This window comes from Enhydra lutris, unplaced genomic scaffold, assembly GCF_002288905.1.
Source record: "Enhydra lutris kenyoni isolate GAN:26980312 unplaced genomic scaffold, ASM228890v2 scaffoldscaffold8, whole genome shotgun sequence".
NCBI lineage: Eukaryota > Metazoa > Chordata > Mammalia > Carnivora > Mustelidae > Enhydra > Enhydra lutris.
This window is the reverse complement of record NW_019154092.1, coordinates 754137-775641: the sequence shown is the minus strand read 5'-3', so window position 1 is coordinate 775641 and position 21505 is coordinate 754137. Positions and strand designations below refer to the sequence as shown.

The following is a 21505-nucleotide window of genomic DNA, read 5'->3' as shown; positions in this document are numbered from 1 at the left end:
ATGACCTGAGCCGAAGGCAGAGGCTTTAACCCACTGAGCCACCCAGGTGCCCCAAATAAATAAAATCTTTAAAAAAAATTCTTAAGAGCAAGTAGTTGAATGTAGGAGGCAGGTTATTGAGCTACTCCCTTCACCTCAGGGATAAACCGAGCAACTACAGCATCTAAGAAGGAACCTGATCATTCTCTGTGCACGGCTGCTTCAAAGTCCAGAGGGAAGCTGCCAGGGTTCTCTAGGGGAGGCAGCCAGGTTTAGCCACAAAGATGTCGCCCAAAGTAGCAAGCACATTTCTAGCATAAGCTCCAACTGTGCTGAAACTTCACAAAAACAAAACCTAAGGTACAATAATAACATTTTGAGTTTAATGTGCTATAAACGGTTTCAGTCAAATGAACCTATTTTGGGGGAACAATTCAGAATAAGCCAATGTCACCCAAAGAGATGGGATTAGCGTCCCTGCATTTCCCATAAATCCCTCCAAAGGGAGACTTTTCACAGAACCAGGATGCCTGCTTTTTGAAAATTCAGGAAAACTGCCACCAGGAAGGGACAGCAGGCAAGAGCTGCTGGCTAGGTCATAGGTGATTCATGAGCCCTGGGAATGCTGTGAGTAGTCTTATGAGCAGCTTAGGAATTAGTTCTGCCTTTTCTAGATTTAGTTTAGCTTTGGCAGGGGTTATTACTCACTAAAATGCAATTTGAACTAAAGGAGACACTCACAGTAATCCTCAAGCAACATTTACCATGGTGTGTGCTCTGGGGAAGGGCTTGACAGAGGAGGAAGAAAGAAGCTATGTCTCCCCATCCTAACCCCCAAAGGTTTCCCTGAGAATTTATGTGTCTGAGGGCAAGAAAATTAGGCATTCCAAAATATCCTTGGGATGGTCTCCTTTAGTTTATCCTTAAGACAAATGCCATCAGTTTTGTACTCAGGCTCTGAAACAGACGGATGCAGGGTAATCTGGGTGCTTGTGGGCCAATGTAAGAAGCCAGGGCTCACACAAAAACCCTGTTCAAATGCCTTCTCTGAGAAAAGGTGAGAGAAATAAGCTCTTTAGCTTGCAAGGCTGACTCCTCCTCCATTTAAGTCTTAGGAAATTTTTACACCGATGTGAAAGCCACCGCTCTGGAAAAGCAGAGCAGTGTGACAGAGGTATCATGGGTTTTAGAGTCCCGTGGACTGGGCTGTGAATGTTGGGGCAAGTCCCTAGTAGCTCCAAGACAGTGAGGCCAGTTTACCTTGGAGGACTCTCCATTCTCTCATATGCAAAATGGGAAAGATAACTCAATTACGAAGATTTACTAAGACAGAGTCTGTGAGGTACAGGGAACAGCTCCTTCAGCTGCAGCTTGACATATCTGGCCCCCCTTCCCACCTCCCCCAAGATGGTGGTGATTCCACCTTCCAGAGCACAAACAAGCATGAGACAGGAGACCACTGTCCCTGCCCCAGGAGAGGCCCTGGAGTACCAGGAGACAGACATGCTGGTTCCAAGTCCCTCTCCTCTAGTGCACACCCTGGAACTTCGAGACACCTGCCGTCTGGGCCAGAGATGAGAAAGGTCTGATGGCTCTGTGACAGTCATACGGACTTCTGTCACATGTCTCCCCTGTACCTACTACAACAAACAGCACTTATATGGCTTCGTTTCCTCCTCTCAGATGTGTTCCTGCCAAGCACTGACCTGGAAAACCTAGCACACTCTTCAGGCACTTCACAAAGGTTTGCTGAATGACTGCTGGATTACATGCTCATTTAAGAAAACTCTGAGAGAATGTAGAGAAATTTAGGTAAAAAGGTCCAGAGGATCTGAAAGTTTCAGTATGGAGATAGGTCTTAAAAAAAAAAAAAATGCTTCAGCTTCTAAAAATGAGGGCTGCTAAAAGATTATACTTACAAAGCGTGAAGGACAGACACAAAGTATACCTAGACTCATCCAAATACCTTAAATTTTTAGAAATGTAATTTATGCACAAAAGGATAGGGCCATACAGAGACTATAATACACCATCCCACACAGAGCAAAGATTTAGACCAGCACACTGGTGGCACGCCCCTAACAGGGAAGGTGCTCATTTGGATGCATCATTATCTTTCTGGTACTCAAGTTTCAGGGAAGAATTGCCTGCCCCTGAGAACACATACCCAGATAGAACTCGAGCCTAGAAAGAGTACTGATCTTCCCTGGCACGGCACTTCCATTTCTGAAATCAAAGGGAATGCATCCGGTCTGACCCAGGACACCCCACTACAAGGCAGCCTGGATGTGAAATGCAGTGGTCTTTCAAAGTAGCTTGGGAAGGAAATGGTCTCAGGAAAGAGATGCTCAATGGAATGCTCACCTTCAGATGAACTCATCTCATTGCTGAAGGCAGAAATTAACGTGTCCTTTTAAATCTTTCAGGGTATTTGTTTCCACACCTATAAGGTACCATTCTGGCAGAGGGAAAATGATGAAACATCCAAAAAACAGGTATCACACCTCCTGTACCCCCAAACTCAGTGGTTTACTTATTTTCCCATTAGTGTAGTAAATGTGAAGGGAAATGGTAAAACACTTTCCTCTGAACCAAACATAACCAGTTACCACCAGCGGGAGAACATGGTGCTGTCGCAAGGGAGCAGAGTAGCCTGCATGCCACTGGGGCCCTATACATGGCACTTTACTCCTGACCCCATATTTTCTGGTTTTGTTTTGCATGCAAGTTGGTCACAGGCACTTTTTGTGGTTTCTTGGTAAAAAAAACACATTAGGATGCAGCCAGACAGAGAGGGCTGAGGGTCAGAAGGTGGGATATGATGCAGAAGTATAAAGGCCACTTAAAACTGGATTCCACATAGTGCAGTCATGAACACTTATGATCACAAATCTGAGTCATTAAAAAGGTTAAATTGTGCCCAGGAGAAGGCATCATTTTAAAAGGCCTGGAATATGATGATGTTTCAGAAATAATTTCAAAAGTTCCTTGAGGGCAAAGGTCATGCTCTAGACTACATCATATCCTTCCTTGTATTTGATGACCATTCTGGTTGTGCACAGGCACGTCACTGAAGAAGACACACGGATGGCAAACAAGCACACCAAAAGATGCTCCACGCCATTCATTCCCAGGCGACTGGAAAATGAAAACCGTGCTGAGAGAGCACCACATAATTATTAGAACGGCTGGAGGCCAACCACACGAAGTCCCCACGAGGATGTAAAGGAACTGGAATGCTCCCGCACTGCTGGTGCAGCCACTCTGGAAGACAGTCTGGCAGCTTCTTAAAAAGTAACACCTATACCTACCACATGAGCCAGCCAATCCACTTTTCAGATGTCTTTGCAACCACCCGCACAAGAACGTTCACAGGAGCTTTACTTAGAAGCAACAACTGGAAACAACCCAATGTCTAGCAACAGCTGAATGGATAAACAAATGGTGATGTATCCATAAAACGGACTTGTTCTTCAGGGGAAAAAAAAAAAAAAGGAAATGAATTCTTGATATACACAATATGAATAAATCTCACGATCATTGTGCTAAGTGACAGAAGCCAGAACCCTCCCCAAATTATACACGCTATGATCCCATTTATACAGAATTATAAAAATGCAAACACTACGCAGTGACAGAAGACTGTGGTTGCCTGGGGGCGGGTGTGGGAAAAGGCAGGACAAAGGATACAGAGAGGCTTAAGGAATCTTCTGCAGACGTCCATATACTCACCATGTGTGAGGATGTTTCACAGGCATATGTATGTCAAAAGTCATCAAATTGTAAACTTTAAATATATGGTTTATTATATGTCAATTCTTCCTCAAAGCATCTGTTTTTTTCAAACAAGGGATCCCAGGGCCACAAACACATCTGGGTGTCACCTAGGTCTCTTTGTTTTTAAGCTTTGTCCTTCTTCTCAGTGTTTCAGAGTGCTGTAACTGAATGTAGTTTCCAGTTAGACCGTGGTGAACCAGACACAGTCCAAGAAACTCTGATGGAACCCACACCCTGGGTGGGTTCGGAGAAGGCAGACAGTCATGACCCTGAGATCTCAGGGTGCAGTATGGTTCTTGCTATGCAGAACCATACAGGCAAATGCATCTAGCTTTCATAAGGTAGACTTTTTCACCAGACGGCCCATACTCTACCCAGGTTCCCTCTCACCTGTGAGGCAATATTTTTTAAAAATATCATTATAAGGTTCTGCCAGGTTAGTGTCACATTACTGGCTGTTCTACTTAAAGAAAAGAAAAGTCTCTGTGGCAGACTGGATTTTTCGAAAAAGGCCACAGCAATATCTCTGGCCCTATATTGTCTCCAGAACCTTGTTGTGTCCCATCAGGAGATGGAATCTAGCTTCCTTCCCCTTGCAACTGCACAGGCTTTTGCGACTGCCTTGACTAACAGAATGTGGCAAAAGAGATGCCGCATGACCCCCAAAACTAGGTCCTAAAAAATGAGGGGCTACTGCCCGTATCTCTCGTGAGACATTTCCCCTGGAACACAGCCAGCACGGCGTGAGGAAGCCCAGTGGAGCTTCCTCCACATGGAGGAAGCTGCACGTAGGCTTCCAGTCCCAGCCCAGTGAAAATCTCAGCTACCATCAGCCACCAGACATGGTGAGGGCAGGAGCTTCAGATGAAGCCGAATGGAGTAGAGATGAGCTGTCCCCACTAAGCTCCACCCAAATTGTAGATTTATGAGCTAAATAAACATCATCATTATTTTAAGCCATTAACTTTTGGGGTGGTGTTTGTTATGCAGCAGTAGGTAACCAGACCAGCCTCTTTCTCCTAATCTAAAGAGCCCATTTGGAAAGGAAGCTAGTTTGTCTTTCCTCCTCCCTCCAGTACCTAATGGTTAATTACCCTTTCCATAATTATATATCATGAGGCAGCAATAGAGCATCTTTACAAATTACCTGCTTCTACAGAGAGGTCATCCTAAATTTCCTGAATGACCTCAGGCTAAACTTATTTGTGAAAAGCCAGAGCATCATGTATATAATAAAATTAACCTGTCAAATTTCAACTCCTCTATAGACTTCATATTGTTATGCTGGCATCGCATCCAAAGTGAATCACAGACACACACAGACACACAGACACACACACACACACACTTTTCTCATGATGTAAGGCAGTAAAGGACTGTGTGTGCTATCTGATATATAAAGATTATTTGACCCAAATAATCTAATGATTCGGCTTTTAGCAAAATAATGAAACAGCTCCTGAAACTGTTACTTATCTGATTTCTCCTCTATTTATCAGTATTACTCATAATAAAAATTCCCATTTACTGGAAACTTAGTGAAGAGCCTGGGACCCTGCTGGGGAGGCAGGAAGGTTGGTGGCGAGAGCCCTGCTGGGTGTCTGGAGGCCCAGGTGTATGATCTCGGGCAAGCCTGCCACTTCTCTGATTTGAAGTTCTGTCACCTGAGAAGTGAAACTCCGCCTACAGGATTCCTAGGGGTCATCTCAAGTCTGATATTCTCCAACTTCTGAAAATGGAATTGTGGGTGCTAATTCAAATTAAGTACCTCAAATTTTATCCGAGCAAACAAACTCCTGTAACAATTACCTTATAGCTAACCAATTCACACCATGTTCCCACATTCAGCAGGTGGGTGGGAATTAAATGGGGGAAAAGAACCAGGGGAAGAGGAATAGAACCCTGAGTTAAGGAGAATGACAGGCTTCTCTGGCTCTGTTCAGACTCCTCAGGTCCCTTTCACTTCTCACATTTCCACAGGCCCATTCTGTCAATGAAGACATGACAGGTACATGTGAGACTGCTATCGCTTGTGTGCAGCCCATCATTCCTGAACATCTTTCCACATTCACGGGCCCTGAATGCAGCTCTGAAAGCTGCTCGCAATCAGAAATGTAAACATCAGCACTTAAGAACTGGAGTCAGCTGGGGGAAATGTTGATTGGGTAGTGTCACCTACCGCACACGAGAACACAGATCAAACCGATGTATTGTAATGCTATTAAGCAATTAATTTTAAAAAATTATAGCCTTGACATTTCTGGAAATAGATGTTAATGGTGACTGTCAAATTATGTTTAAACAGAACCCAAGAAGTACACTGTGATTCTGGGAAAACTTTGTTTCCCAGCTGCTATGTTTGGCATTGAAAGGAATCCCCTGAAAACAGGAAACCGCTCTTTCACTCCACTGTGACCATAAGGCCATCTGCCTAACCTCCACTGTGTGCAGTGGAGAGCACAGGCCCGTGAGGAGCCGTGAGACAAGAGTGCTCCGTAGACATGTGAACTTCATGCCGGGCCACCGCCAGCTTCCTGGACAAGGGGGCACAGAATGACCAGGCTGTGGCACCATGAGTGACCACATGGAGAGAGCAGGTGAATATATGGAAATCCACATAAAGACTGGGTGGGACTACAAACTTGCCATTCCCTTTCCCTTTGTTCAAGTATTTTTAACCCTTGGAACACAGTGATATTTACAAACAATAAGATCTTTCTGTATGGAAACTTAAGTTTCCAACCAAACTGACAATGTAAAATTTAAAAAAAATTAGACTTTCAACCTAGATTCAATTCAGATCAAAACCCTTATCTACTGCCTGCACCTTTTTTATTTTTTAACTCTGGGAAGTCATTCCTGTGACCTAAGATTCCAGTTATAGAAGAGGAAATGAAACCATCTAAGCTGTGCATTGACTATCAGGAATTCCAAATGTATTATTTTAACTGCACTCTATCTATTGGCAGAACTCCCAGCTTTCCTGACCTCTCCCATTCCACCCACCCCTGCCTTAGTCCTAACTGAAATCACGAAGAGAGGATGCTAGGAAAGTGGAAAGGGAAGACAGGGAAGGAAGGACTAGGGGAAGAGGCACTCCATAATGTTTTTGGCATGAGAGACTGAAGACTTCTCTGAAAAGGAAGGGGAGTACCAATGGAAATACCACTTGGATGCATTGGACGGACCAAGGGCCAGGGGTCACATGTGCAGGGACACTTCTCTATTCCCTGTCTCAGCATGCAGTGAGCAAGAGGAATCATAAGAAACCTGAGCTTTTTGGGTAAACAAAGGTACTTTATACAGAGAATTCACTCACCCCACAAGTTCTGGAATGCTGGAAATGCACAGTGGCCCAAGAGAATGTGGCAAACACCAGGTGCCTGGGCTACCCGGGTAGGCACTAGCAAGTATCACATGAATACTTCATAAATTTATTAAGAGAACTTCCTTTTCTCCTGCTTGTCTACAGACAGCCTAATATTTCAAAGGAAGCTGTGGGGGACTGAGCTATTTTTATCCGTCCATTAGTTCTTACTCTACTGACTCTTCAGTCCACGGGGACACACAATTCTGGGAGAAGAAAGGCTAAGTGCTCCTTTGTTGTTGTTGCTTAGTGAAAGAGGGTCGGGGGGGAAAAGAAATCCAAAAAGGAAGCATGTGAGGAAATTTCCAGCTGTGGTGGAGCAGAGGTCAACAATTCCTTTTTCTAAAAAAAAAAAAAATACATAAAACTGGACAAAATTATCAAAAATAATAATTTCAGGGCTCTGGAAATGAATCAAAGGCTAATAATTTCAGGTAAGAACAGTAGGAGCCTGTAGTAGCCTTCATGCCTAAAATTGCTCTCATCTGTTTTCCTCTTCTATTTTTTTTAAAAAACCCATAACAACGAATAAAGCAATAATTATAGTACTGTACTAACTGGGTCTATAACACAAATAAATATAACACATATGACAAAAGCAGCACAAAGGAAGAGGGAAGAAAAGGACCTACATTAGAGCAGCAGTTGCTATATTTTACCATATTAAGTCAGAAAAACCTTAAATCAACTGGGGTAAGATGTGTATTATAATCAATCCCTAGAATAATCATTAGAAGAATAACTTTAAAAAATATGGTAATACTCAACTATATGCTTGCTACCCGCAAAAAGTATGCACACTAGAGATATGTATACCACACTAAATGTAACCCAGAGAAAGACAGAGTGGCTATATTCATATAAAATAAGGATTTCATAGCACAGAATATTCTCACAGGTAAAGAAGGTCATTTCATAATGGCAGAGGTAAATTTCTCAAGAGGACATAACCCTTCATTTTTATGTACTAGTAACAGTTATAGAATACACTGTTAAAACTACAAGGAGAAGTAGAGAAATCTACAACTATAATCAAAAGACTGCAATATTCTTTGCTCAAAAATGGATCTAATAGGGCACCTGGGTGGCTCAGCTGGCTAAGCGTCTACCTTTGGCTCAGGTCATGATCCCAGGGTCTTGGGATCAAGGCCCACATTGGGCTCCCTGCTTGGCGGAGAGTCTGCTTCTCCTTCTGCCTCTCCCTTAGGCTTGCGCTCTTTCAAATAAACAAAATCTTAAAAAAAAAAAAAAATGGATAGAATAGGCAGCTATAAAATAGAGATACAGAAAATAGGATAAACAGTCAATGAATGGTATCTAATTAATATTTATAGAAACTTTCTCCAGCAACATCAGACTAGCATTTTTTTCTCTTTTTTTTTTTTGAAGATTTTATTTATTTATTTGACAGAGAGAGAGAGAGAGATAACAAGTAGGCAGAGAGGCAGGCAGAGAGAGAGGGGGAAGCAGGCTCCCTGTTGAGCAGAGAGCCCGATGTGGGGCTCGATCCCAGGACCCTGAGATCATAACCTGAGCTGAAGGCAGAGGCTTAACCCACTGAGCCACCCAGGTGCCCCAGACTAGCATTTTCTGAAGCAAGAGACCATATTTTGTGCCACAAAATGAGTCTCAATAAATTTTAAAAGGATCTGAGTCATAGAAAGTTACATTTTCTGACCATCATCAAATTTAGCTGGAAATCATTAACAGAAAGATCTCTAAAAAATCCTCAAGTGTTTGGAAATGAAATGACATCCTTCTAAATAATCCATGGATCAAAGTAGAAATCAAAACAGAAAAGTATTTTGAACTGAATGAAAATAAAAAATTTGTGCAATGTACTTTTTGTATTTGAGTACTTAGGGGAAAAATTTCTAGCAAGAAGTGTCTACACCAGAAAAGAAGAAGAGCTTCAAATGATGACAACTTTACCTCAAGGAACTAAAGAAAAAGAGCAAATAAAACCCAATTAGTAAGCAGAAAAAGGAAGTAATAAAGACCAGAGCAAAAAGCAATGAAATAAAAAAATAGAAATAATAAAGAAAATAAATAAAGAACTTGTTCACCAAGAAGATAAATTTTACAAACCTCCAGCTAGATTAGTAAGGAAGAAAGAGAGAATACAAAAGTTGCATTATCAGGAATGAAAGCAGAGACAACCCATCAGTTTCTACGGATACCTAGGAGACGGGAATATTATCAACGTTATCCCAAAAATTCTACAACTCAGATGAAATGAACAGATTCCTTGAAAGATACAACTACCTTACTCAAGAAGAAACATAATCTGAATAGCTCTTTGTCTCTACTAAAGAAACTATATTTCTATATTTTGTATTTAAAAATGTTCCTAACAAAGACAACCAGACAAGATGACTTCACTAGGGAATTCTACCAAATATTTAAGAAGGAAGTAATACCAACTGTAAATGAACTTTTCCAGAAAACTGAAGAAGAAAGAATTCTTACCAACTTATTCTACGGTCAACATTATTAATACCAAATCTTGGTAAAGACATTATTTACAAACTGCAGACCAATATTCCTCATAGACATAGATGCAAAAATCTAAACAAAATTTTAGCAAGTTGAATTTGACTGGCTAAAAAGGAATAATACGTCATAACTAAGAAGAATTTGTCCCAAGAATACAAGGTTGGTTTACCACTCAAAATAAATTATCTTAAGCAAATAATGGATCAAAGAAGAATTCACAAGGGAAATTAGAAAACAGTAAGAGAGAGAGCATCGAATCCTAACCACTAGACCACCAGGGATGGTAGAAAATAATAAGAGAAAAAGGAAAAGTAAAACCCAAAATATCAAAACTTATGGGACACAGAGAAAGCAGTTTCGGGGAAGCTAACAGCAATAAACTCTTACACATTAAAAAATAAGAAAGATCTCGGGGCGCCTGGGTGGCTCAGTGGGTTAAAGCCTCTGTCTTTGGCTCAGGTCTTGATCCCAGGGTCCTGGGATTTAGCCCAGCATCGGGCTCTCTGCTCAGCAGGGAGCCTGCTTCCCCCTCTCTCTCTGCCTGCCTCTCTGCCTACTTGTGATCTCTGTCAAATAAATAAGATCTTTAAGAAAAAAAACAAGAAAGATCTCAAATCAACAAACTAACTTTAAAACTTAAGGAACTAGAAAAATAAGAACAACGAAATCCAAAGCTAGCAGAAGAAAGTAAATAATAAAGAACAGAGCACAGGTAAACAAAAGAAAATAGATAAACAATTGAAAAAAATAAAAGAAATCCAAAAAGCTGATTCATTAAAAAGCAAAACTGACAAACCTTTAGCTAGACTGACAGAAAAAAAGAGAGAAGAGGCCTCAAATTATTAAAATCAGAAATGAAACTGAGTGAGAATATTATTACCAAGTCTATGGAAAGGAAAAGTATGATAACAGAGTACTATAAACAACTGTCTACCAAAAACTGGACTACTAGATGAAATGGGAGAACTCCTAGAAACACAAAACCTATCAAGACTGTATTACAAAGAACAGAAAATCTGAACAGATGTTTAACTAAAATAACTGAATCAGGAACCAGAAAAAATTTCCAGTAAAGAAAAGCCCTTGACCTGATGCCTTCACTGATGAATTCTACCAAACATTTAAAGAGCTAACCCCAGTGCTTCTCAAACTTCTACTAAAATTGAAGAGGAGGGAATGATTTCTATCTCATTCTATGAGACCACCGTTACCCTGATAACAAAGCCAGACAAAGACACTACAAGAGAACAATGCTCTGGACCAGTATCTCTTATGAACACTAATGCCAAAATCCTCCACAAAATACTAGCAAACCAAATTCGACAGTACATTAAAAGGATTTTACACCAAGACCAAGTAGGGCTTATTCCTGGAATGCAAGGATGGTTCACAACACACAAAAAATCGATTTATGTGATATACTAACCACATTAACAGAATGAGGGAGAAAAAACCCACCTGATCATCTCAGTTGATACATAGAAAGCATTTGACAAAATTCAACAACCTTTCATGATAAAAATACTTGAAAAATAGGAATAGAAGGAAACTACCTCCACACTATAAAAAGCTATGTATGAAAAACCCACAGCAAATATTACACTCAATGGTGAAAAACTGAAAGCTCTTTTCTAAGTTGAGGAAAAATAAGCCAAGGATGTCCACTTTGGCCACTTCTACCCAACACACAGTTCTGGAAGTTCTAGCCAGGGCAATTAGTGAAGAAAGAGAAATAAAAGGCAAGAAGAGAAGAAGTAAAACCATCTCTGTCTGCAGATGATATGATCTTCTATGTAGAAAACTCTAAACATTCCACACAAAAAAAGTGTCAGAGCTAATGAATTCAGCAAAGAAGCAGGATCAAGGTCTACATATAAAAATCAGCTGCACTTCTATACACTAACAATGAACAACCTAAAAAGGAAATCACAAAATAATTCCATTTATAAGAGCATCAGAAAGAATAAAAAAATTAGGAACAACCTAATCCAGGAGGTGAAAGATTTGAATAATAAAACCTACAAAACACTGCTGAAAGAAAGTAAAGACATCCCATATTCATGGCTTGGAAGAATTAACACTATTATGATTTACTATTACCCAAAGAAATCTATAGATTCAATGCAATTCCTATCAATGTCCCAATGAAATTTTTTTTTTTTACAGAAATAGCAAAACCCTCCTAAAATCCACATGGAATCTTGAGGGACCGTGAAGAGTCAAAATAATCTTGAAAAGATAAGAACAAAGCTAGAAGACTCTAAGTTCCTGATTTCAAAACTTACTGCATAGCTCCAGCGATGAAAATAGTGCAGTACTGGCAGAGGCAGACTTATATACCAATGGAATAGAGTTAAGAGACCAGAGATAAACCATAAGGTTTTATTTATTTATTTTTTTTAAAAGATTTTATTTATTTATTTGACAGACAGAGATCACAGGTAGGCAGAGAGGCAGGCAGAGAGAGAGAAGCAGGCTCCCCGCTGAGCGGAGAGCCCGACGCGGGGCTCGATCCCAGGACCCTGAGATCACGACCTGAGCCGAAGGCAGAGGCTTTAACCCACTGAGCCACCCAGGCACCCCAACCATAAGGTTTTAAAAGGTCAAGGAAATAAGTAAATAAACATTGTATATAGTCAAATGAATTGACAAGGGTGCCAACACCATTCAATGGGGAGAGGAGATTTTTCAATAAACTGGGGCTAAAGTGGTTATCCTCTGAGCAGCAGCTTCTGCTGAATCTAAGTCAGCCTCCATACACCTTACTTAGGACATGACAAACAATCGTGAGGGCAAAAGCTAAATCAAATGTTGAATCTGCTACTCTGGCATTGTCTTTCCCCTGGGATTTAGGACCCTCAAATATTGATTTAGTAGCTCTAAATTCTAATTTTAGCATCCCCACTCAGAGATTCTGAAACAAGCTCTGGACCACTGCTTTCTGTTTGGTCTCTGCCCCATGCCACAAGTCGGTTAATACTCCAAGGGTTTAAAAAGGCAGGGGTAAATATGGGGCTCAAGTCAATGTGTTTTTTCTTTTCTTTTTTTAAGATTTTACTTATTTATTTGTCAGAGAAAGAGAGACAGAAAGAGAGAGTACAGGCAGGTAGAGTGGCAGGCAGAGGTAGAAGGAGAAGCAGGCTCCCTGCTGAGTTAGGAGCCTGACGTGGGACTCGATCCCAGGACCCTGGGATCATGACCTGCGCCGAAGACAGAAGCTTAACCCACTGAGCCACCCAGGCGCCCCCAAGCACTACTATCTTAAACAAAATCGTAATTCTCAGTAGAGTCTGGTCTGATAGTCTACCTAAACAGAAGTTCATTATTTAGTTTTAATTACTAATATATTCTTACTGACTAGTCCATAATCTTCCTAAGAAGAGAAACTGTTTTTTCATTTCCTGATTCTGCTTTAACACCCAGAGCCCTATCTTGTGTCCACCTTAGTATGTATCTGACAAGTTAATTTTTGTATCAGGAAAAATTGCTAGAAAGCAAATAAAGCACAGCACATAAAACATTACTTCCAAATCATTCAAGTCTGTCAGTTCTTCTGCCTCCAATGATCTCCACTAAGACATGTAAGAAAAATCTTTTCTTCTCTATCCTGAGCATTAATGAGCAAATCCCTCAATAAAACTGTGCATTCTTAATGTTTATTTGAGATTAAATTACCTCAGGCAGTTCTTCTAAAAGCTTTTTTTCATTTACTAAAACTCTTTTGTACTAGATTAAGTGATTTCATTATCCTCTGGATTAACTAATCCAATTCTAGGTCTGGCATTTTATCAGAAAACAAAGATTTTTTATCCAAAGTAAAGCTCTTATTTTATTTTTTAAAGATTTTATTTATTTATTTGACAGACAAAGATCGCAAGTAGGCTGAGAGGCAGGCAGAGAGAGAGGAGGAAGCAGGCTCCCCACGGAGCAGAGAGCCCGATGCGGGACTCGATCCCAGAACCCTGGGATCATAACCTGAGCCGAAGGCAGAGGCTTTAACCCACTGAGCCACCCAGGCGCCCCAAAGTAAAGCTCTTTTAAATTAACCTTTAGAGGCCCCTTGACTATATTCAGTTAGGTTTTTTCAGAACAAGAAAACAATGACACGCCAGAAGCTGCTAAATACAAATTTTAGAATTGAAGAAAATATATTGAAAGTATAAATTATTTTCTTGGTTACCTTATCAATCTGATACTGTCAACCCCTAAACAAACCGCTAGAAGAACTGAAAGTAGATGCCTCCAGGAAGCAGAAATTACAGAGGTTATGAAATACACAATGGATCAGCACTTTTCCCTGTAAGCACTTCAGAATTATTAATGTTATAATTGCATATTTAAATTAAATTTAAAAGCATAACTGTAGAAAAAAATAAAAACATAACAGGTACAAACTGAGGCACTAATTTAAAAAACAAGGAAGATTTAATCCTTAAAGCAATAGTGCTGAAGGTTGATTATGTGACGCCATGGTCTCATGAGACAGCCTTGAGGCCATCATTTATCCTATGGGGCTTTTCAGTGCTACATTTGTAAACCTGACAGTAAATCAGAATGCCAAGGCCCTTTCAAGAGTAATAATTCTAGTATTCTACAACTTCAGTAAACAGTGAGTGGCAGGACACAAGAGAAAATGTACTTGTTAGATAAAAGGCAAACTCACAAGGGCTTGTTTTGTAATGGATGGTTAATGAAGTTATAGTGATTAGCACAATTATTTTAGGATGACTCTTAAGAGAGTAAAAGGAAGATGATATGGTATTAGGGAATCTATCTCCATTGATGAGACAGCTCCTACGACAGAAAGCATGCATGGTCCAAGCATTAATGCTGCATTTAGGGCCTGAGAGAGCCGTATGTGCTGAGTGTCACGTAACAGCTCCTGCTCTAGTGAGCTGGTCAAGTGTCACAACCTGCCCTTTCCTGTGGACTCGGAGCAGTCAGAGACCAAAAAAAAAAACTGGTCCCAAGCTGCTGGCTCCAAAGGATGGGTATGCTCATCCATATTTACAGCTAGATAAGGAAAGGGTTCTGTCACCTCTTATATGGCTCTTGACCAATTAAGAGCTCGATCAGATATATCTTTCCATTTACAAAAAGATTACACATTTCAGACTGCCCAATTTTAACTCACAGACTTGGAAATAAAAGAATCAGCATCCTATCTGCTTTTAAACAGCAAGAACAGAGATCTGCCTTGCAGGAAACAAAAGCAAGACAAACAAAAAAGCTATAGATATATATCATTACAGAAGTGTCCATAGGAAGTAAAGAAAGGGGAAACTGGGCTTGTAGCATAACACTGTCTAGTGTCCAGGAAGGTCTTTTCTTTTTGTATGTTGACTATTCCATTTTGCATATTTCCTCCTGTACTGTAAGTACCTGCTAAATGGAAAAAACTTAAAAATTATTAATTAAAGTTCTTAAGTTTTTGAATTGATTTTTTTTTTAAACAGGTGGAGTACCTCTTAACAAATGTGTCTTTACAAAAGCAGTAATATGGGTGGGGTGTCTGTGTAATGTCTACTCAACACAGCAGAAAGATAAGAGGAAATCTTTGGTATGCCCAATTCTAAAAGTCGTAATGGGGGAACCATCTGGAACCAGCTGCATGACAAATCCCACGTTCATCTAAACCTTAAGGGTTTCTTCGTGGGTACAAGCACGGACAGATGCACACAGGGCGTGACTGTTTCCCCACACTGCAAACGCCCAAGCAGCACATGGAGTTTGGAAAACTCTGCAGGACTTCGAGGTCCCCACCGCCCCCCGCTCCCAATCCCGTGGCTTTCCTCAAAGCATCCCTGGATTAGCCTCTCTTCTCCCCCTTGCTTCCCCTAGAATTGTATTTTTTTTAAAACCAACACAATGTCCCTTAAAATCACAGAGGCAGAGAATTTAGGTGGGAAGGAACCAAGAGACAATTGGTAAACCACTGATTTAATGCTTGAAAGATCTCCATCAACTCATTTAACTTTTTAATCAACTTGATACATGGCAAAGTTCTATAACCAAGGGTTACAAAGGTTATAACCAAGGTTATAAATAAGTGCCTCAACTGACAGAGCAGTCTAAGAAAATGTAGTTTATTTTACCAGACAGCAACCAATGCATCAAAGAAAATAGTAATTTAAAAATCTATTAAACACATAAGACATGCTAGTGAATGTGCATGACCGCCTCAGTTACTCCTCTATTTTATGGAAGAGAAAAGTGAGGCTTAAAAAAGCTGAGTAATTTGCATAAGGTCATACAACAGGGGCAGAGCAGACACTCAAGTCCATGGCCTTGATTACTACTCTATGTGTGAGTCTCAGTGTGATCTAAGTATCACCTGCAGTACTTGCACAAATGAAGACCCCAGGGTCTCACTTTATACCTCCAGAATCACAGATCTTTAGGTGTGGTTCTCAGGAATCTGCCTTTCCCCCACAATCTTCACAGTTTTTGATGCACAGGGTTGAGAACCCCAGTTCTAAAAATGAACTTCTAATGTATTTCATTACATTCAATATATAGGCTCAGACAGTTAGTCAGCTTTGTCATGTGCTAAGCCTTATGCCAGATGCTGGAGAGGCAAAAACAAGCTCCCTAGTCTAGAAAGGAAGACAGACATGCAAACTGACAACTTTTAAAACCCATGTGATACACCCTGTGGAGTTTGGGAACACAGGGAAAATGAACTACACATGCAAAGACCCAAAGAATATGCCCTGAAATATAGCATATTTCTTCATATATACATACTTCAGGACAGTCAAGGAAGAACTTGGCTCCCTCGTTTCTGGGAGGGGGGAGTGGAACATGTAAAGGATGAACCCTTGTAGGGGTGAAGCAGGGGCAGAAGCTATTTTGCAGAGATGCTGTTTTCTCAGCTGAAGGAGCAGAAACTCCCCAGATGGAAAGGATGAAGCGAAAGGATGGGGAGGCATTTGGGACCAAGGTGAGACTGGGGAGTTCACCGGAATAAAGAGTCAAAAAGGCTATGCAAGGACCGGATTGATCACAGAGGGTCTTGTCCTCCATACTGAGGATCTTGATTGTAACTGCATGGCAATGAGGAAGTAGGTTCCAGATCAAAATTTCAAACCAGTTTGGTAGCAGAGTAGAAGATGGACAGGAGGATGAGGAAAATAACTTATGTCCATGCAAAAACTTACACACAGCATCCACTGCAGCATAAATATAATAGCCCAAACAACCAAAATGTCCATCAACAGATGAATGGAAAACATGTGGTATAACCAAACAATGGAATGTTATTTGGCCATAAAAAGGAATAAAGTACTGACAACACAAGCCACAACATGGATGAACCCTGAAAACATGATACTAAATGAGAGAAGTCAGTCACAAAGGCCCCCATACTTTGTGACTCCATTTATATGAAATGTCCAGGATAGGCCAATATATGGTGATAGAAAGTAAATTAGTGCTTAACTATAGGGCAAGTGAGGACTGACTGTTAATGGTTACAAGATTTTTTTTAGATTGATGAAAATATTCTAAAGTTGACTATGGTCAGTTTTAAAAAACTCTGTGAATATACCAAAAGCCACTAAAGTGTATATCTTAGGTGGGTAAATTGTATCTTATGTGAATATTTCAATTAAAAAAACCATAATGAAAAAAAATCAAGTGGTTATGCAATATTGATTCATGCTTAAGATTTCAGTCTTAGATCAAACTTGTAGCCAGCAGCATTGATCTTCTTGCCATTCATCAATGCTGAGAGTATCTGTTTTATGCCTACTTTCAGATCTGGAGTACTAAAATCTTTCATGCTGGAGCTTCCTGTCTGGCTTCTTTCACTTAGTGTAGTATTTTCAAAGTTCATTCACATTGTAGCATGCATCAAAACTTCCAATTCATGAACATGGGATGTTTTTCCATTTATTTAGATTTTCTTTCATTTCTTTCAGCTATATTTTATTTTTTTATTTTTTAAAAGATTATTTATTTATTTGACAGAGAGAGAGATCACAAACAGGCGGGGGGGGGGGGGAAGCAGGCTCCCTGCAGAGCAGAACCTGATGCGAGGCTCAATCCCAGGACCCCGAGATCACGACCCAAGCCGAAGGCAGAGGCCCAACCCACTGAGCCATCCAGGCGCCCTCTTTCAGCTATATTTTGTAGTTTTCAGTGTACAAGCTTTGTCCTCCCCTTGGTTAAATTTATTTCTAAGTACTTCATTCTTTTTTTTAAGTACTTTATTCTTTTTGATGCTACTATAAGTGGAAGTATCATTTTAACTTCATTTTCAGAGTTTTCATTACTTGTATATAAAAATGCAAGTAATGGGGCACTTGGGTGGCTCAGCTGCTTAAGTGTTGATTTTAGCTCAGGTCATGACCTCAGGGTTGTGAGATCAAGTCTGTACTAGACTCAGTGCTGGACATAGAGCCTGCTTAGGATTCTCACTAACTCTCTGCCCAAAACACTCTCTCTTTAAAAAAAGAAAGAAATGGAAGTGATTTTAATATATTAACCCTGTACCCTGCAAATTAGCTTAAGTTTATTAGCTCTAACAGTTTGTATGTTAATTCTTTAAGGTTTTTTAGATATAAATCATGTCATCTGCAAACAGAAACAATTTTACTTATTCCTTTTCAATAACTTATTTCTTTCTCTTGCCCAACTGCTCTAGCTAGAACTTCCAGGAAAATACTGAATAGAAGTGGTTGAGGGTGGACATCCTTTCTTGTTCCCGATCTTGAGGGAAAGCTTCCAAAATCTTTCACCATTAAGTATGCTGTTAACTGCAGGTTTTTCACAGATGCCCTTTAACAGACTAACAAAGTTCCCTTCTATTCCTAATTTGTTCACTGGTTTTTTTTTTTCTTATCATAAATGGGTTTTTAATTTTTGCCAAACATTCTTTCTGTGCTCATTGTCAAGATTATCTTGTTTTTTTTTTCTCCCCTTATTCTATTGAGATATATATTATACTGATTAATTATCATATATTGAACTAACCTTGTATTTCTGGGATAAATCCTACTTGGTCATGGTGTATGATCCTTTTTGTCTGTTTCTGGATTGTTTACCAGTATTTCGCTGAGAATTTCTGCATAAGGAATATTGACTCATAGGGCTGTTTTTTTTTTTAAGATTTTATTTATTTATTTGACAGACAGAGATCAAAAGTAGGCAGAGAGGCAGGCAGAAAGAGGAGGAAGCAGGCTCCATGCTGAGCAGAGAGCCCGATGTGGGGATCGATCCCAGGACCCTGGGACCATGACCTGAGCCAAATGCAGAGGCTTTAACCCACTGAGCCACCCAGGCGCCCCTTGACTCATAGTTTCCTTATGACATTTTTTTCTGGCTCGGTTATCAGGGTAACACAGGGAAACACAGGGAAAATGAACTACACATGCAAAGACCCAAAATGAGTCTTTGGGTCTCACAAGATGAGTCTCACAAAATGAGTCAGGAAGTATTCTCTCCTTTATTTTTGGAAGAGTTTGAGAAAGGCTGGTGTTAGTTCTTCTAAACATTTGGTAGAAATCACCAATGAAGCCATCTGGTCGTGGGCTTTTCTTTGTTGGAAATGTTTTGCTTATTAAGTCAATATCTTCTGTTGAATAGATCTATTCAGATTTTCTTTCTTCTTGAGTCATTTTTTTTTTTAAGATTTTATTTATTTATTTGGCGGGGGGAACAGAGGGAGAAGGAGGACAAATAGACTCTGCAATGGGCATGGAGCCTGACACAGGACTTGATCCCAGGACCCTGAGATCATGACCTGAACTGAAACTAAGAATCAGACACCCAACCGACTGAGACACCCAGGTGTCCCCTTCTTGAGTCATTTTTGATAGTGCATCTAAGAATTTGTCCTTTTATACCTAGGTCATCCAATGTGTCAGTGTACAGCTGGTCATAGTATTCCCTTTTAAGTATTATTATTATTATTATTATTATTTTCTAAGTAAATAAGTATTCCTTATTTCTTGAGGTCACTAGGAATGTCCCTTCTTTTGTAGTCTGCTCTTTTTTTTCCTTTGTCCATCTAGCTAAAGGTTTGTCAACTTGTTGATCTTTTCAAAGAACCAGCTTTTGGTTTCATTAATCTCTTCTACTGTTTTTTCTGCTCTAATTTTTATTTCTTTCCTTCTACTTTGGTTTAGTTTACTCTTCTTTTTTACTTTCTTAAAGTGAAAGGTTGGGTTACTGATTTGAGATTTTCTTTTTGAAGATACGTGTTTATGGCTATAAACTGCTCTCAATGCCTCCTGTAAGTTTCAGTAGGTTGTGTTTCACTTTCATTCTCTTTATTTTCTAATTTCCCTTGTGATTTACCTTTGGCCCACTGGGTTTTTTTACTTTAACTGTTTAATTTCCACTTAGTTGTGAATTTTCCTTCTGTTACACATTTGTAATTTCATTCCATTGTGGTGAGAAGTTATTCAATTAATTTCAATCTTTGTTCAAATTTGAGACATTTTATGATCCAATATATATCCTATCCTGTAATGTTCTATGTGTACCTGAGAAGAATCTTTGATACTGCTGTGGTTGGGTAGGTCCAGTTATACATATATGTGCTATGTGTGTGTGTGTGTGCACACACACGTATACACATATATATACATTTATATATATATATACACACATACATATATATACACATAGAGTGTCTAGTATCAAGTTCAAGTCTTAATATATCCTTGATGATTTTCTATCTACTTATATCCCAATCATTTACTTTTTTTTTGCTAAGTAATTTATTGCAATAAAACTTACATAAAATATATATAAAATTTATCATTTTAACCATTAACAAAAATATTAAAGTAAAATAAACATATTTTTACTCTCAGTCCAGATGAGGCCTCAGCGAAAGCAGTTAACAGGACTTAAGTAAGAAAGTGTTACAGAATAGCTGAGTAAAAGTACTGGAAAGATTAGCTACTCTGGAAAGGTAAAAACTGATGCCATCCAAGTGGCCCTCAGCCAAATTTGGGACAGACTGTGTGTTGAATGTGTTCTTAAAATTCAGCATAGGATCCCCCATCTTAATGTGAGATATGTAGCGAGCTATGACACTCTAGCATCTGGTGCGGCCACGGCTCATGTGGGACAAAGGAACCATATGATTGATTACCTGATAACCTTCTGTCTTCTTCTGACACCACTTCAGCAAGGCATTCCTCTTTGAACCTCCATATTCTCTTGCCAATGCTGACAGAGGGTCCTTCCTTTCTTCCCTAAGTGAAAACAAGGAACCCAAAGTTAAAACATTTTTTATTTGAGCTCGATTATAAACCAGAAATCCCACAAAGAAGAGAACAATGTCAGTGTGCATTTTTCAGTAGTATAACTGCACACACTAAGACATCTAATGGCAAGATGCATCTTTTCACTCATTTGATTTTACTTACAATTTTGACAGGACCCTCACTGACCCACCACTGTCAGGGGTTTCTGCTGTCTGAAGGGAGGAACTCTATTATCCACAAGGAAACTGGCACAGATTGAGTACAGTGTGCATTCACAATTAATGGAATGCACTCCAGGACGCTCAGAAGGGGGCATAATAACTTGATGCTGGCAGCATCTGAAAGCTGCCACAGCCGCCTTTCACCTAATACCTTACCTTTCCATAATCTTTATGCTTTATTTTATTTTATTCATTTTTGCTTCTTACCTTTTATGTCCTCAATCATTTCCTCTTTTTTAAAAACAAATCCTTCTTGTAAATACAAAGGATTATAAGGCATGGTTCCTGCCTTCAAGGTGCTAACAACTGGGGGAAGCAGATAAGACAACAGATGGCGACAAACATCCATAAAACATCTCAAATGTATTTACTGCTCTTTCTTGACTATAGGTAATTAGAATTTTATCTTGCATAGAAAAATGGGATTTTTCTGTAAATTCACT

General features: G+C 39.7%; 1 protein-coding gene across 1 annotated transcript in view; it reads right to left on the bottom strand.

Annotated features, from left to right (window-relative positions):
* LOC111142477 (sperm antigen with calponin homology and coiled-coil domains 1 like) overlaps positions 1–21505 on the bottom strand; it is a 111576-nt gene that overhangs the window by 13497 nt on the left and 76574 nt on the right. Inside the window, exon 13 of the mRNA XM_022495670.1 lies at positions 20727–20829. Coding sequence (XP_022351378.1) covers positions 20727–20829 — 103 coding nt within the window. The remainder of the gene's footprint in view (positions 1–20726; positions 20830–21505) is intronic.